This window comes from Oryzias melastigma, linkage group LG21, assembly GCF_002922805.2.
Source record: "Oryzias melastigma strain HK-1 linkage group LG21, ASM292280v2, whole genome shotgun sequence".
Classification (NCBI taxonomy): Eukaryota; Metazoa; Chordata; class Actinopteri; order Beloniformes; family Adrianichthyidae; genus Oryzias; species Oryzias melastigma.
The window spans coordinates 17,278,404-17,297,401 of record NC_050532.1 but is presented as its reverse complement, the minus strand read 5'-3'; the positions used below and the strand labels follow the sequence as shown (position 1 = coordinate 17,297,401).

Below are 18,998 nucleotides of genomic sequence, written 5' to 3'. Positions count from 1 at the left end.
GTGTAACCCGCCGTCAACCAACAGTTGCTAGGTTCTTCTCTAGCAACCCTGAAAGGGATTCAGGAAGTCCTGACGTTACTACACTAAAGTTTGTTAGTAAAACTTCTCGTTCTAACCAAATAAGTACTTGTTGATTGGATCTTAGTTTTATTAAAACTGTTTATCACTAAACTTTGCATAAACGTGTTTTTAAAATTCTTCACCACAACCATAATATATATTTATTGTTTTAACCAACCTTTGATGACGTAAATGATGATTCCTGTAAAAGTATCAAAAATAATAAGCAGTTATGTTATATCTTTATTCCTGAAGAGATCGGGTACCATACAATGTGTTTGAGAGAAAACCAGATTTCATGTCATGAATTCAGTAAACAGAATGAATCGGGGGGGTTGTAGTAAATCCAGTGGCTTCAGATTATATTGATATTATTATTGCTTTCATCACAGAGGAGGCATATAATAATGGGCCCTTAATCTAAATAATGTCTTACAGACCCACTATATCTAGCCAGCAACACCTAAGTTGAAAATCTAATGGAGGCTGCTAACTTTAACTCTTGTGTTATACCAGGCAACAAAATGCCCATAAATACCTTCCAGCATCACAGGAAAATACACAACGATTAGTTTGTGCTTATCAATTTGGATTACACAATGTTTCAACTCAAGTGTTGCATTAATGAGCAAGTGAACGTTGCATTGTGCCCAGTTCCTCTGATGCTAATAATGCATTTGTAAGCGCATCATCTAGCAACATGGTCCATATTTGATCATTTAATAAATTCATGAACATGGTAAAATAGTTCTGTATATGAAATACCAAAAATACAGCTGGAAACCAACATGAAAATGGAATTAAGGTAATATAGTTAAGGCTAAACATATTTGTCTATTACCTTTGTATAGCTAAGTCAGTAAAAGGAGCATGCAGTCAACAGAATTCTGCCACGATTTACATTAAACACCCAAAGCAATAAACTCAAAACAAATGTATGTATTTGTCACTACAAAATAGAGCAATGTAATGTAGGCTTCTCCATACAGTAAATCATATGGCTTGTGCAATTTTCCCTTCGTCTTCAAACTCACTGATGAAATTCTTCTCTGCAAAAGAATTTATAGCAAATGTCATGCCAGAAATTAAGATTCACATTTACATGCGCAGTTTCATGCCAGATTGTGCTAATTGTACATCTTACTATTTTCTTTTTTAAAAAAAGGAACAAAAATATCTGAGGTCTTTCAATGGAGCACATGTGTGCTCATTTCCAACACCCTACTTTATATAAGGTTATTTGTGCACATATTCTTTATTTCTTTAAATACAAGATTGTAGTCCGTTGATAGATTTTACAAGAGGAACTCTAGTTTGGGAAGGGGAAAAAGTGGCTATCAGGAGTCACAATTGGTGGTCTGCTTTATGTAAAGCGATCTGAATTCATCTTTCTAAGTTTGGGCGGCAAGTGTCCATCCATCCTGCCCCCTCCTCCCCCAGCTAGTCGCTGCAGCTTTGGGGGTAAGTCTGCCACGGACTTACTCATGGGCTCTGTGCTGATCTTAGAGGCCTTACCAGCCTGCTTATCATCAGAGACACCTGGAACAGAACTGATCCGCTGCAGCTTCATGGGCAGCTCCCCAAAGTTGTAAGTCATCTCTGAGGTGGTGGAGCTCATCCTCAGCAGCTTCTTAGGTAAGCCGTCCCGCCCTGTGATCTTCTGGAGTTTGGTAGGCAGTTTGGTAGTGCTGTCATTGTCCTCCAGGGTCTGCAGGCAGTCCAGAGAGCTGTTCTTGTCTCCGCTGTTGCACAGGGATGGAGCCATGAGGGGCGAGGAGAGGAGGAGAGCCTCCTCCTGTTCCTTCACGCTGTAAGGAGGGGTGGGAACCTCAAATGTGGCGTGGAACTGAGAGTAGTCCACCTTGAAAAAGCCTTCCTCTAAGGAGATGACCGGGAAGAAGCGGTGTCCCCACAGAACCTCGTCCTCGGTGTACGATGTCCTCGCTTGGCACGTCATTCCTGTCGTGGAAACACAAATGGCGTTAGAGTTCTGAAGCCGTTTTTTGTAATGACCTTCAACACAAAACCAGAGTTTGTCATTAAAATGTTTTGTTAATAACTAAGTTTTGGAACTATTGTTAACATTAAACTCACACTCTTCAGAGAACAAACCAAACACTTTCAATTCAATTCAATTTTAGTTATATAGCCCAATATCACAAAAAAACCCAATTGTTTCATTGGGCTTCAAACGTGGACGTTTTTCTGTTTTATCAATTCTGAATTTGATAAACCTTTGAGTTTTTTAATCCTTGATTTTCAATGACCCAGAAATTTGATGGAAAAAAATTTTGCTTTTTCTTTCTTACTAAACAAATCATGACACTGACGTGGCAAATGAGCACGGCAGACTGGAAGGCTGTTAAAAATGAAAGGATCAAGAATATGTATTTTATGTTATTTTATTGTGTTTTTTATCTTGTTTTACATTATTTGAATTATTATTAAGGGCTATTTTGCACAGCCTTTTGGACTGACGTTTACAAAAACATTTATAAAAAAAAAGTTTATAAAATTTCCACTTATGGAACCAGCTATTGTTGCAAAGTTTCTGCTTCCGGCTAGATTGTTTCTTGCATGTGACCCCTAAAAATGTGGCAAATACCATCAGATGGCATTTTTAAAGCCCCGTTAAAAAGTTGATTTACCCTTTAGCAGCGTTAATACTGTTGTTGTTTTATTCCAATTAAAAAATATTTATTTTTGTTAATTTTGAAATCTTTAAAGAAGCTTGTATTGATGAATTCTTAATCTTAGCAGACACTCCAGGATTTCCCAGCAGATTTTTATTATTTAAAATGCCTTTGTGAAAAGTTGCGACAAAAGTTTTTTAATACATCTGTTTTTTGAAAAGCGCTTAAAAAATAAGAAATTTGCATTCTCATATGCCAACTCTTTTTATTGTGACATGGGCACTAGGGAAATACTTCACCATCATTTAACTTGAATAGAACCATGAAACTCAAAATGAACTTTTGGTCTTCCCTGCTCACAATAAACCAAGTATTTGTGTATTGATCTAAACATAATTTAGAATAAAACAACGTTTTCCAGGGAAAAATTATAAACTTAAATTTAAAATATATACATATATAAGCAGATTAAGTCTCAGATCTCCATGTTCTCCACAGAATCTTAATTTTTATCATTTCAAAAGCATCACTGCTGAGTCAATGTTAGAGGAAAACCAAACCTTTGAGGAGTTTTTTCTACCAGTACTTTACTGCTCTGTTTTAGAGGTTCTCTCAGGCATCTGTAAAAGTTTGTTGTGGAGGAGGTTCTATATGGAATTATTTTCCTGCAGACTCTAAAATTCTTCATTTGTATCATCAATTCCCAGTCTCTCTCTGTCTTTCTCTCATACTCGGTTCATATTGTGCTGCAGCAGCTGTGTGCAGCACAATATGATAGACTGCTCCGGATGGGCGCCGAGCATACCCCAGCATACCCCCATACCGCCACGTGCGCGAACACTCTCAGCCCCCCCCCTTCACATCACGTGTGCAGGATGACCATTTACGTACCTCTGGAAGAGAAAAAAAAAGTCAGAAAAGACTAAAGAGAGTTTATAACAATAAGCACAGCTCCCTGGAGGAAATCAGAAGGGAAAAAGTTACAAAGCTGCGTCGTCATCCATGACGGTACATTGGTCAAAGTTGCAGTAAACTTACGGTGAATATAAAAAGATGCAAGGTGCGCAACAGATCGCGCGGTTTGCTTGAATTTCCGTTATTAGTTGCAATCGCAACATCACATTAATAACACTAATATTGATACTAATTAATACAGCAATTGAAGTGTGTGTGTGTGGGGGGGGGGGCAAAGGTTTTTACAGGGGGGCAGCTGGCTCCCTTTGCCCCCCTGTAGATACGCCCCTGCACAACAGTCTCAGTCAGCAAGCTTACGTTGTTTCAAAATCAGCTACGAAAATTAAAAAGAAAAAAAAAAGTTCTTTCTTTCTAAAATATAATGCTTAAAAGCAACTTTTTGACAAATGTGGGTGAATAATTTACTGAATTTTTGTTGCATGATTCTAATTTTTAAAAAGCCAAAAAAAATATATAACTACAGATTCAAGAATGGATGTTGTGGCCATCATATCAGATTTTTGCATAGAAAATATGAATCTTTATTCATTTTAATTTGATGCAATTGTTTATAAAATTCTTCCCATATGCTTTAAATGAATAAACAGGATTTAAGGTAAGTAGAATGTGATATATTCTTGAGCAACTGAAAAAAAATCTATATTTATGATGCCTAACAGTCAATTTTATTGGCTAGAAAAACAAAATTAATGTATTTATTTTAAGTGGTGTTTTGAGAAGTAGACCACCAATCATTGTCTTACCTGCAGCTGACAGCTGTCAGAGCATTTCAGTTGGAGAATCAGAATGCATTAATGAAGTGCAAGACTCAAGATAAGCATCAGTCTAAAGAAAACCCTTAAAAGAGCAAACTTTTTATTCAAAAAATGCAAAAAAAAAACTGTCATGGCACTGTCAGGCAGCAATATAAGGCTGTTTATTTCATTGCATATCTTTTGCATCATACACTTTTATTTAGTTCAGTAGTAGCCTACAGCTTCAAAAGCACCGAATGTTATGCCCTTCCTTACAAAACATCATTAGTCTTATTTTTTAGAAGCTGGTGTTGTGTGCAACATCATTTTCTAAAGCTTAAATATGCTGGATGATGTTTACTGCAGGTAAAACTCAAAGAGCTTTTCAAATCTGACTGAATAAAAAGACGAGTTTATCTTTAGAAAAGTCAATATTACATCATTGCAAAGATTTAACATCTGCAGGATAGACTTAGAAAGTTTAGCTTTGTTTTTAATGATGTTGCACCTCGCTTGCTTTCTTGCTTTCTTGACACATACCTAAACAGGTTTTTGGGGTCAAAAACCTGTTTCATTTAATTTAATAGGGATGCTTTTTCAACCGGCTGGTTCTTTCATTAGACAGGACCAAGAAAACATTTCTTCCACTGAAGAAAACTACCTTAAACAAGTTGATTTGTTGGACTGCTAAAACGAAAGACCAATTCAAGTTACAACGTGGTAGTTCCAAATATGAATGGACTTTATGACCCTTAAGAGTTGTTTGGACTTATATTACATATCTTAAAATAAAATTAATAAAATTAAAGCCTGACTCCACTTGATGAGAAACATAACAATAAGTCGGTTGATAAATAAATCACTCTACTGCTATAATCATTGATTATCAGATTGTCCTGAAGCATTTCTCCAGTCCGACACCCCTCTTCCTCTTTAGTGTCATCCTTATCCTTGTGTACGCTTAGGAACATTAAGTAAAAGTCAGATTGTTTTAGTCTTATTTTAAATTGGATGATATAGAAACTGTATTTAGTCGAAACTTTTAGTAAATTAAACTATGCTAAATTCCAGTCATTACTATTTCCTGGAGATCTAAGAGCCCCAAAGGCAGAAAGAACTGAATGAAAACGGACTTGCTGAATCCCCTCCTCCAGCAGGAGGTGCTGTAACAAACCGGACAATCTGAGGCAGAGACGATGGTGATTTGATCTCCAGCTGTGATTTGATCTCAACCTATTCAGAACTGGCCGTTCAAACAACAAATGTAATTTCTTTGAGGTAAAAATAATAATCCTGGGGTTAATAACATAAATAAAGGATGTGTTTCCTGAACTTGCAGAAGTGCTGCGTTTGCTGAACAACTTTACAAACAGCCACTATCTTAAAAGCTGCTTTTATGAGATGAGTTTAATCTCAGATGCTTCTTTCATGCTTTTTTTCAATTTTATAAATATAGGTCTGTACAATCTGACAAAAACTGCAGCTTTTTTTAAACATCTGACTGCTAAAAATCTAACTTTCAGAATACAGAAGCAGAACTCTTTGTGCATGTGATCATCTATTTGTACATTTCTTATCCTCATGTAGATTTTTTTTGCTCTATTATTACTTTGGTGATCTGTTACATTTTATGATTCAAGAGTTTAAGATGGGACTGCTTTAAAAATATTTGTTTTTATCAAATTACATTTTTATGTTGAGCAAACCATCAACTCAAAATTTTAATTTGATGAAAACTAAAAGTTTTAAATGTAACAAATTACCGAACTTTTGTTAACTGATCCAATATTTCACTTTTTTTCAGTGAAACTCCTATTCAAAAATGCAACTAATTACATTAAAAATTTGTAGCAGCTACTTCACTTAAATACTTTTCCCTGCTTATCCTTATTTGTCTTATAACATTATGTTCAGGTTCTGCTAATACTTTAGTTCCTTGCAGAAAGTTTGGACAAATTCTCTTTAATTAGCAGCATATCTAAAACAATGACCCAAAAGATTTTATCACAGAGGACCTTTTGGGATTTTCATGTTAAAACTTGTTGAAAGCTATTAGAAGATCCGTTATTGCTGCTGGTTATCACGTGTATTAATTAACAGCTTAAATCTGCTCAGGCAAAGAGGTCTGAAATCAGAGTCGCACACTCTCCTGGTGAGGCACTGCTGCTGATAGCATGATATCATGGTCTGAACTAGATGCATCTGTGATTCCCAAGGTCATGAAATGATTCACTGATTACCACTCTGTACACAGTCACAGATGTGCAAGACACTGAACATCGAGTGCGTTTAGGGTATTCGTGGAATTACTTCTGCTCTATTGCTCCAGAGTCCCAGAGCCTTGAAGCACATGCAAGTGAGTTGCAGTGAATGAAGTGGGTAAAGCGAATGTGAACTTAAGGGCCAAAGCAATTGAGGCTAAGCCATGAATGGAAATCTTGCATAGTGACCCTGTCAAAATGCCTCCAACCAAAACAACATCAACGGCTATGAGTCGATTTTACAGAAATGTGATGTCAATTGCTTTCTGTCAGCCACTTAAACCACCACCAGAGGTCATCGGATAAACTGAGTTGTATCATTTTATGCTTCCATACTGTAAATATGCTGATTGGAACTTTACTGGTGCTTGAAAACAACTAAAAAAGTCCGACCGAGTGATTTTTTTTCCTTTTTCCCCTCTAAAATGAAGATTGACTACAGTAATCTACTGGTGTCTGCAAGCTGATGAACACTTCAAGCCTTGGGCTCAGTCCTCATTCATCCACTAAACCCTTTTCTCTGTAGCTGAGCAGCCCACAGCGATGAAATCTCAACATGTGGAATCGGCTCTTCGAAAAACCAACTCATGACACCAGCAGCCTTAATCACTGTTTAATTTACCTATTCTTTCCATACATTATTCAAAGATTGATGCCTGAGTCAGGGCGTAATTATAGACACAGTTGCATCACATATGTTCAATTGTTGCTGAAGACCTGCTGTTCTGCAACGCCCACATTAACATGACACACTGTGCGAGAGACACGGCAGTGATGCTGAACCGTGCACCTCAAAGCTCAGCGAGCCTTCAAAACATTTCACCATCTAATGGGAATCAAAGCATTATTAAATAAATGGCATCGTTTTGAAAAAGACACATTCGGATTTAATAGCAGGGCACATCTAAAAAGACCAAAATAGAACCAGTAGGAAGATAAGAAATAATTTTGATTTCCTACTGTTGTTGATGCTAAAATAGGAATCCAGTTAAATGAGAAATCCCACATCAGATTGTAAGAAGAAGTATTACTGGCAAAGTCTTATGTAAGTCTAAAATACATGCTTGCCCAGCTCTCAGTGTTTCTATGGAAACAAAACTGTATTATTGCTTGTGTGCAACAGCCATAAACCCTCTCCCCACTGAGTGTAGTCAAAAGTAACAGTGACAGGATACAAAGTGAAGATCTCCTCCTAAGATTATGACGGAGGCTAAAGGATATTCTAGTGAGCGAAGGGTCAGATCATCCATAAGGCTTTTCAGCCCGAGCTGTTTTACTGTCACAGACATGTGACCTTTCACAGCACAAAACTGCAAAAACCAATCCCTCTTTCTTTTTGGTCATTGGAAGTGAGCTAGTCATATATTTTGGTGACGTCTCATCTGTGAGACCCTGAGCTCTTATTACAAATGTCGTCTTTAATAAAGCACAGAGCAAGTCTCCTTCTGTCCTCGTTTATCACACTTAACATTCCATTGTACATTTTTACACTTGTGTGATTGTCGTGATCTTCACATTTGTGATGCTTAATGAAATAAATGCAGAGCAAAAACACAAGACAAAAAACCCACATAACTCAGGAATTGCTGTAATAAACCAGCGGTATTTGCTATGTAGTTTAGTGCAACACACTGCAACACTATGAATCTGATGCAAAAAAACTGCAAGTGCTGAAAAACTGTGTGAACAACATTAGACTTGAAGTGAAAATGTTCTTGCATTTTTTTCCTACGGGTATGCTGCAGGTCATAGCGAACGCTAAAAGAATATACAAGGTAAGTAAAGGTGAAGATGGTGAGATGCAGGTTTACTGTTTTGATTTTTCTTTTATCTTAACCTCCGTACTTTCCAGGTAGCCTGTTAGTGCAGTTCAAGGGATAAGTGTGCTCCGTGCACGCCCATTGTATGCTCGTTCTGTTTTGGTGCAGTGCAATTCATGTGTTGTCCATCTTTACCACTCCAGGTGGACCTCCTGTGCTCCTGTTCTTGGCCGTGGACCACACCTCTGGCTCGTCTTGGCTGTGGACCTCGGCCCCAGCTGTCCCCTAGTTCTATCTAGATGAACACTATTCAAATATGTAGTTACTGTATGTAGTATTACCACATTCATATTTATATGTATTTCAAAGGGAATGTTTTTCTTATTGATTGAAAAAAAAAATCAGTAATAGCTTTCCATGTGTTAAAATGGTCTTGTCTGTTTTTTTATTTTTTTGAATGTTTTTATGTTTGAATGAACGGTGATAGTCTCAGGTAAAAGATCTTACTGATTTGACATACTCGATCTATTTTGTCTATGGTTCATAAAAGCTGACACTTTGAATCTTGAGAGTTTTTCCATCATATAAATGTCCTGGATTACATTGATTCATTCTTCCGATGAAGGAAGTTCCAGTAACACTTTATAATAACTAAAAGCTATGAAGCATTAGTTAAGCATTAGTTGAGCATGAGTTGACACTTAAATAATCATTTATAAAGCCTCACTTTCACTTTATTAAGAATTAGCAAGTAGATTATATGTGTTGTTACTAACACGTTCTTCACGATTTGAAAGGATTACTATAATGCTTTTTTAAATGTTTAATTGTTAATGAACAAAGTTCTAACATACCATAAATAAAATATTAACAACACATATCAGCTACTTGCTTTTTTTTTCAAGGATTTTTTATCTTTATCTATTTTTTATCTACAGACAATGTTAATTTTATGGCAGCGACTGTCATCCTTTGTTTGGTTTCAGTCATAGCCGAATAATCTCTCACAGTCAGGAAATGCTTAACATCTTGTGCCAAAATAATATTTTGTTTTAGCACAAACCCACATATCTTTTAGTCTGATAAATGCAAATAAAGCCATAAAATTTGAAAGCACACTATTAATTTCTTTGTCCAAAGGAGTTTAAAGTTTACAGGGATTAAAAATACACACTAGAACGATGATTTTTGTTTGGGTTTTATCCAGCAATCGTTTGAAAATGTCTTGAGTCTCTGTCAAAGTCCCCCTAAAATTGCCAAATTGGTTATTTTATGCTAAAATCAAAGCCAACTCAAAGTCCCATTAGTTCTGTCGCGTTCATGAACCATTTGGTAGTTTTCCTCCTAATCCAATTGAAAATATTAAAATGTAGGTCCTATTTTGAGTAGTTGGTAAGAGTGGATTGGGATCCACGGCATTCCAGTCTCAGATCGGACACTCCATCACCTTTCCACTGACTGAGCTATGAATAAAATCACCATCCTCTCTTTTCTTCAGAGGAATAAATCCAAAATCAGAGCAGGACGATGACTCCTGACTCCCGTTTGCTGAGTGATGTGAGAAACGACTTCGCATTTTTCTACGCAATTGAACATCATATGACTGATGTTCACGTTTGAAAGGGATTTCAAGAAATCAAACTTCTAAGTTGCATCCAGTTCAGTTCAAAGTAGAGCAGAGATGACATAGATGTTAAACTTCTCTGCTTGCAGTGAGCCTCTTCACAGTTTGACAGCTCTAATAACACGTGTTCAGAAGTGCTAATAAAAGAGATTCCCACATATGTGTTTAGTGACCACATGCTATGGGATCCCCGTTATTCATTCTATACTCAGAAACACAGACAGTTTTGTTTAATAAGCACTAGATAATCGACATGTTGATAAAGCAAAGCCTGGATTTGTTTCCTGACCTAAATTGTCGTGTTTCACATTTTTAACCTAAAAAATCTTCTGATTTTGTTTCAGATAACCCCTTTGATAGAATTCCAAAACATTAAAAGATAAAAAAATATCTGTACTAACAACCTTCAGCTTTGAAACTCTTCCGTCTAAACAGGATCCACAACAAATGTTTACAAAAAGAAAAAGGCCACCAACAAACAGGATCAGTGACAATTAAATGGTTTAATAATACAATTTTTACTATGAAAAATTGTTTTTTCTCAATCGCCTCATACACAGAAAAATATTGACTGGAAAATAAAATGCATCACTAGATAAATAATTGATTTAAAGAGTCCAATAAAATGACTTATTGCAGCTTCCCATCATTAGCTCATTAGGAAACAAGCTGTGGATCAATTACATCTATTCTAATATCAGTAAATGCTTGTTTCCCACCTCTGTTATGTGGAATGGAAAGCTATAAATTAATCCATTATTTTTATTGTAATAGTAAAGCTGCACAATCAAACATACTTAACCCTTTGATGCCTTTTGATGCCAATATGCATCAAACCACTACAGCTCCAAAATTACCTAGATTTAGTATACACATGAAAGCAAAAATATGTCATATTTATTTAAATAGCTGAAAATAAATTCAAGAGTTGACAGGTTTACAAAGGTTTGTTGAGATCCAACATCGGCACATAGTTTATGTTTTTTTCAAACTTGAAGCAAATTGTTACTTATTTTCTTCAAAAATGACCGAGTGAAAGACACTTTGTGTTTATTTCACTTCATTTTTTAACTCTCTCAGGGCAGTTGTTGAAGATTTGCAACAGCTAAATGATAACTACCTATAACTCATATGATCATTTTCCCCAAATATCAGATTTTTTTTCCCAGAGAGGGTTAAATTCATAAAACTATTAGGGATTTTTTTATGAATCATAATCCATGCATCTAAAAATATTTTTTTTTTCCCATGACTATCCATGATTGGTGTACACATATTGGTTTGTAACAAAGTAAAACAAATGCAAAAGGTCTAAAAAGCCTTGAAAGGAAAGGCATAAACCCAAACTGACATGAAAAATGTGTCGCAAAAACACACAAAATCCTGAGGTTTTTGTTTAATTATAATGTTAATTCTTAATATCATTATTAATATTATTCCTATTGTTTCTTACTGCACCTTTAAGCAAAATTTGACTCCATCCACATGCTCAAAAACTCACCGAAATGTGCTTCCACACAGTTTATTTATTTATATTTGTACTTTTTGGTTACTTCTCTGATGCTGTTAATAAGAAGACAGGAAATGTTAACATTTTAAAGTAATTATTATGATGAGGTTTTGCTGGTTGGGCTGCTATCTGCAGCAGATATGATAACAAAACAACTGATAAATTATTTTCTTCAATGACTTACATCGATATGTTTGTCTGCAGCTAAATGCCAGAAACATTTATTATAAGATGTAAACTGTTTATCTCTTTGCTGATAAAACGTGGAAACAGCATTTTAGCTCTGTGGATTAGAAGTCAATCTGTTATAATCTGAGACTTTTTTTTCTTGGAACAGTATGGAATAAAATGGCTATAAAGGAATGTTGAAAAGAAGAAGAAAGCTTTGCATTCAAAGTCTTTACTGATGTATTTTTCGTACTGCTGTGCGTGTTACATATGAACCGTTTTGACAAGCCCGAGTTTGCTTCATATTAATCCAGAAAAAGTGTAAAATCCTCTCAAAACTCCTTCAGTTGCTCTATGGATGCAGAGCTCACACGGGTTTATGATACATGCAGCATGAATGGCAGTCAAATAATCCTTTGCTGAACTACAACTCGACTGAATACACCTTTCTCTGAAAGAAGGTTTTGTAGCAGAATTGTCCGGGGAATCAGAGGATAGACGTTTGTGACATTTTGATCCCTAACTGAACACATTCTTTAGAAATTTTTCAATGAGTGGACAGTTGGAGGTGATGTCGTAGTGGGAAACAGATTCACATTCGAGATTTCATGGACTTTACAGGCTGATTCTATAGAAAAACAGAAAAAAAAAACACTAAGGAGGTTCAAGGTGACAAGAAGTAATGTTGAGGTTTAAATGACCGTAGAATTAGATGGATTTAGAAGCCATTGCTGGCAGAGACTAAATAAATGCACTGCTCTTGATAAGAAAGAGCTAGCTGCTCCCCTCTGAGAAAGTCAGGTGAGTGGCAGCAAAGATAAAATGGGTTCTTTGGAGGCTGGAATAGAAAAGCACTGTAAACTTTAAAGCAGCTGTCAATGTTTCTTGATAGTAGATGGGGAAGAAAACAAGTGGAGTTCAACATAAACCGTCTAAAAGAAGCTTATCCGCGTTGGAGAGGTTGACGGATCATATCCGCTCGGTGTCTGGCTCAGTCATTTTCTCAGCTGGATGTGCACTCGACGCACAAAGAGTACAGCGGCAGACCTGAGAGCACAAACCTTTTTACTGCAATTCAATAGAAAATCTGAATCTTTTTTTTTTTTTTTTTAATTTGTTAAATAAACTTGAGCGGTTTCATGATTAAAGTCACACTCTGATCATCTGTTGATGTGTTGTAAAAGTAGTTATTTTTAAAAAAAATTTATTAGGATTACATCGTTTTTAGCCTAAATAAAAAACATAATTTTCTAGGTTAGTTACTGTAATTAGAAATTCACCTCTGAATTGTAGGTGGGAGTAAGCCTGCACTCATTTCGCATCATCCCTCGCTAGCTTACAGCCATAGTGGAGCTATCTAGCCGTACAGTTTTTAACTAGTTCCCAGCTCAGTCGAGGAAAACAAAGACGTACTAGTTGTCCACAAGTGGATGCATCAGAATGGAGAGGAGCAGGGAGCTTGTAGCCCAATGATTGTAGTTTCCTGTAACAGCAAGATTTTTAGAACTGCATTAATTTGTCTGCTCCTTGGGGCTGGACACTGAAATTTGGTTCCAAGTAAGAACCGTTATGATTTATGCGATTCGACTGAAACTGAAAAAAGCTGCCAGATACGGTTTCACATTTTGGTGCTAATTTTCCTTGAAGGTCTATTTGACTTAGACTGGTGAAAGGGAGCGTATGAGGGCGAGCAGCGCTCAAATGTCTGGCTGCATTTTACAGCAGGTCATAGAAGTCTGAGGAACTCAACTTTGGGCACAGGACGTTTTCAGTGACCTGATCAGCGGGTAAAATACGAATCCAATACGGCTGTTTTTGTCCTGTCACAGCGCGGCGGTTCTCTGGTTGGGGCCAGCCTCCTGGACTTCAGCGGACCTTGCTCACCGGGAGCAGGGGCAGCCTGAACTATGATGTTTTACTTATTTTCGTCAAGACAATAATAAAAAAAGTCCTCTATTTTCGGGTTAATGCAGGACAGCCTTAGAACTCAGTCACAGAGACACAGAAACACAGCGGAAGCGGCTGTCATCCAAACACTCCAGAGTAAGATAAAAGCCCTGGTAATCCCTCAGGCCAGGTGTCTATCTCAGAATCACATGAGATCCACCATGATTTGAGTAAAGAAATACTCAAAAATGCAGTTTTATATATGTCCTCCATCATGAGAAAATGCTACACAACCCTGTTTTAAAAAACACCATTTTCATTGGAGTGGGTTTCAAACCTCCCTGAGGTGCCATGTGATTGATACCCAGGTTTTTGTGAGAATAAGTGTTTATTCTTAGGACTTCTCCGGATAAACTTGCAGAGTGAGTAATGGAAGGTGGGAGTCGAAGAGTTCTTTGCAACCTCATATTTAGCGACAAAATCACAAATAACCTTCTTATCCCTCACTCGTCCTCTGTCTGGCTTTCTCTTTTGCTCAGTCACTCACATGTGCGCACACACCCAGGCACACACACAAAGATACAAACTCGCTCACAAGCTCTGTGCTGTCAGCAGAGTCCCCTGACAGTCTATCACAGTTGTGGAAACAGCTCAAGTGTTGTGTATGAGAAAAATGCCAGCAAAAATAAGCATGAGAATGTGGATGTTACACACAAAGAGCCCCATCACGCTAGATTCACCGTTTCATCTGAGTGCTGCTTCCCATTGTCTGGCAACAAATGCCAGAGCAGCAAAACTGGATTACAAGCTGCAACAATTAATTTCAGCCGATTGTCCTGATCCCAGTTTTTTTTAAAGCTTGGAGAAACATTTGTCGTATTTTAGGATCTTTGTTACCAACACTGCAGGGTATTGTGCTGCGACGGGGAGCTTAGAAACCGCAAGATAGAAGGATGTTGTTCGCTGGCTTATTGCTAACTGAAAGTTTATGCCACAGGTCTGAATCACACGGCGCTCCACCTGGGCTTGTTAAAGTTGACTTGTAGTTCTCAATAAAAACAAAAGAAGGAGTAAATGTAATAACACTGACAGGCCGCCATAAAAGAAAATACTTTAGTGAAGATGTATTCATAGAGGACACAAGTCGAAGTCATTTGTTTCTATGGTGACCACACTGAGCAGGAGGAAAATCCTGAAGCACTCGGTGACCTGCTTTTCACAGTTTGACTTTTTTAAAGACGCAAATAAATCCCCTCTCTCCGCCCAACGCCCTGCGACCATGTGATCCGTTTGTGAAGGTGGGTTCCTGTTGTTTGTGGCTCCGAGATCTCATTCCACCCATATAGCAGGAGCTGAGCGGAGCGAGCAAGAAGGAGGATGATGGAGAAAAAAGGCACGGGAAGTGTGCAGGCTGTGGGGGAGGGGAGATCCTGGATGCTGAGGCAATTGCTGGAGTGTGGAGGCTGCTGGAAAGGGAAGGAGGAAAAAGGGAATAGGAGCAGGGCTGCCAACCATCTCCACGCAAGGTGGGGTGCCGGGCAAGCAAGAGGAGCATATGGCTGTGGGCCATTACCACAGCCAGAAGTGCATACATTACCAAGTGGAGCTAGTGCCGAAATGCCACTATAAACAGAACAAAATGTCCATCACTTGATTTCTTTAGGCTATACAGCTCTATACATTGAGAAGATCTAAAGAAAAGAAAAAAAAAACATTCGAAAATGAAAACTATAATCTCCAATTGATCACAGTTATTATATCTTCCTCAGTAAGTCACGAAGAGGAGCTACATTTGGAAGTGGGCAGACAAAAGAGGAATCTCTTTTGTGCCCTTAAGTAATCGCGCACTTGTTTGGTATTATGAAAGAGTGAGTCAATGTTAAAGAAGCATCCTTATTGGTTTTTCGAGTTTCTCTTTTGAGCTAGACGACAGATTATTCCAGTAAATTCGAGCAAATCTGAACCGAGAAAGAGACTTCTGAGACGTCCCGGAGGAGTCGCTTTTAAAAAAAACAACACATTCATATGACTCAGAGTTTAGGCCTCACGATTGATTTACCTGCACTTCAGGGACCATCGCAGCATCGCCAATCAATGCTGTCTGTGACCAACACTACAAGTGCAACAAAACCCTCCTCAGGGGGACAACATCTTAAGCAAGCAGAGCATATTACTTTGTCCGATACGGCCCTGGAACACTTGTATTATATTGTCCATGCTCTGTTAGGACCCAGACTCGTGTAAAGGCTGAGGCCTTCAGCTACAAATCACCTCGGAGGTTTTCAGCATCGGGAGTTCGTTTTAGCACTATGATGTCACAATTCAAGTTCATCCCAGGTCTGCTACCGCACCTCCTCTCCCAGTGATGCACCGCCTTCTAAGAGACTTTAAAAATCCCAACAGACACAATTACCGTGCCCCCCCATGCAGAAGCCAGAACAATCGAACGGATGAATCCAGGATGTCATAGCCGGCTCACTGCAATCCTCATTAGGTGGAGTTCATCCCAAGAACAATCATCCTGCTGAGGGTAAATACCTGTTTGTTTATCTAAATGAGTCATTTGAGTGCTAAAGAATCCGGCGGTCTTCTACGGAGCCTAATCTGTAGTAGAAAGCAGTTCAGCCAATTCAGTTTGACAGCAAAATTTTATGACGCACGACAAGTCACGCTCAAACAGTTAAAGGTGCCGACTCGTCTCCATGGTTACTTTAAGAGCAGGGACTTTCCTTGTTCGTGCGCTGAGAAAAATGTAAATGCAAATATAATCCTAAATACTTGATCCAACACTAAGCCACAATCAAGTTGGAGCAATAATCAACTCTCCAACTTTAAGCCGAGCAATACGCTTCATTAAGTTAGAACTTATTGTGCAGCTGAATTAATGAGGTCAGTGCTGTACGAATTTCATGACACTTTTATATAATTTAAAAAATGCGAAACAGACTATTTTACTTGCTAAAAATAAAATAAGACTAAGTTTTCATGGGAAGCAAATATGCAAAATAATGTTAGAAATAACTGTAGTGGTTGATAATGTCTTCCTGCATCTATCTGCCCATAATTAATTTCTTAAAATGAGTATTTCATGAAATTTACACTAAAAATTAAAATAAAAGATAATAACATTTATTCTAAATACACATTCATAGTGAAAATCAGTTAAATTTAAAGTCCCCCTATGACAATTATATATATATATATATATAAAAAAAAAATTTCCCAGTGGTGTTTTAATTATGATTTTGAAGTTTTTAATCAAAATTCCACAACCTAAATGTCTTAAAAAGTTTAATGCACGTGCAGCAGAGCTGTGGTGAAGTAAAGAAGGATCATTAACTCAGTTTGATTGACAGCGATTTAAAAGGAAAAATACTCAAAAACGAAATGATTTCTTATTACATTTGTTCTCTTTCATAAGGAAAATGTCACACATACATTTTAAAAACTTAAAAAAAACTTAATGAAGGATCATATCTAGCATAAAAAGTAGGAGTGTAGGAAAAAATCAATTCGGCAACATATCGTGATACTTATATGACAATACATGTATCGATTTTAAATGCCGACTTGGCGATATTTAATAATAACTATTATAATTATTTAATTAATAATATAATAATTATTTATGGGCATCCTTCAGCGTCTTACTTGTTTTCCACTTTTGTTTCTTATTCCGAAAAATAGTTTATTTTGGAAATAAGAAAATGTTGACTGTTCCCTTTAAGAACAAATATTTCTTAATTTACCAAAATAAAGGCAGTATGAATTTGCTTGGGTAATCTTTAAATAAAATGAATTTTACCATTTTATCACAATGGATTTTTTTTCTTAAAAAAAAAGATTAAAAAATGGTCCAGGTACAATCTTGGGATATATCATGATACATATCACATTGTGAGCGAGATATTGTGATATGTATCATATTGTTAGACTCTTGTCAATACACAGCCCTATGAAACAGTAAAGTAAATGTTAATATAAATTCCTCAAGTATATTTTATTATTAGCGACAAACAATAAATGTTTAAATTGAATTACTTTATTATCTTGTGCTTTTTATGCTGTTTAAACATGTAATCAGGGAAAGCAATGAAACTCAAGTGGAATGACCTACTCATTATATATCGCTTAAGTATCCAAAATGTGCCGTTTCTGGCTCAGCAGCGCAGGTGTAGCTCAGCGAGGAGGACGCACACTCCTCTCCTGAGATTTCCCCCTGAGCACATTAGATTTAATTGGAAACTCCTGTTCTCACCTCAGCCCCAGCTTTTAACATCCCCACTGAACCCACTTTAACCCCCCGACCCGCAGGGCTGAGGGAGGAGCGCGACACTGAGGAGAGAAGACACGCTCTGGCTGGAATGCCTCCAAATGAATTATGGTCAGTTTATTTGCTCTTTCACAGCTTCCCCCCGTCTTCAGGTTTCACTTTTGCTAGTGTTTATCAAAGCTCAGAGGCAACCCCCGGACCTCCAGGGCAACAGCCTCTGACTCATAAGAATGAAACGATTGAGCCTGTGGTGCAACACAGAGCTCTCAGTTTTCATTTCAATTACTGGAGCTGATGATAAAACACAGATCGAGCCATGACATTGGCTGCTCTTCTAATCAGTGGCAATAAATGTTTCCAATTAATTATGCAGGCTGGCTTTACTCCTAGACAGAGTCTACATCAAAGCAATTATTACTCTTAATTTCATTTTCCAAGTGTACTGTTTATGTGTATTTGTTGCACAACAACTTAATTAAAACTTTGGTGATATTAGTGCACAACAAAACATTTAACTACATAGATCATGTTCTTTTATTTTAAATTGAGTGAAAATCAGACTAATGATATTCTATCATAGCAATTGGGTCACATGAAACATAAATATATAAAAGGAAATCAGAGCAGGTACAAAGCATAGGCTACCAGAGGCATAACAGCTACAGATATGCACAAAACACATGAATAAACATTACTAGCTGATCTAAATTACAAGTTTCCACCCCCGTCACCTAAAATCATAAAAAAAATCTGATTGCTTGAGCAGTCTAGTTTATATTCTATAGGACAAGTTAAAAAAAAAATGAAAAAATCAGTGCACAACTTATGCTACGGTCACAAATACAACTGCCACAGTGCGATGGGGGGGCCATTGGCAGAATCTTTAACAGTCAGGCAGCAGTCAGCCAGCAGTGAGGCAGCAGTGAGGCACCAGTCAGGTGGCAGTCAGGCAGCAGTCAGGTGGCCGTCAGGCAGCAGTCAGGTGGCAGTCAGGCAGCAGTCAGGCAGAAGTCAGGTGGCAGTCAGGCAGCAGTCAGGTGGCAGTCAATTTTTTAGATAACATGCCTCCCAAGAAAGCACAATGTTCCATCTTCTTCATTTTCATCTCAGCAT

At 37.4% G+C, this 18,998-nt stretch overlaps 1 protein-coding gene and 1 long non-coding RNA gene across 2 annotated transcripts in view; one reads left to right on the top strand and one right to left on the bottom strand.

Moving 5' to 3' along the window:
* Positions 1–280: 280 nt before the first annotated feature.
* kcnj3a (potassium inwardly rectifying channel subfamily J member 3a) overlaps positions 281–18,998 on the bottom strand; it is a 33,472-nt gene continuing 14,754 nt past the window's right edge. The window contains exon 3 of the mRNA XM_024287117.2: positions 281–2,019. Coding sequence (XP_024142885.1) covers positions 1,424–2,019 — 596 coding nt within the window. The 3' untranslated portion in view covers positions 281–1,423. The remainder of the gene's footprint in view (positions 2,020–18,998) is intronic.
* LOC112155475 overlaps positions 16,045–18,998 on the top strand; it is a 13,976-nt gene continuing 11,022 nt past the window's right edge. The window contains exon 1 of the long non-coding RNA XR_004946961.1: positions 16,045–16,142. This is a non-coding gene — a long non-coding RNA (uncharacterized LOC112155475). The remainder of the gene's footprint in view (positions 16,143–18,998) is intronic.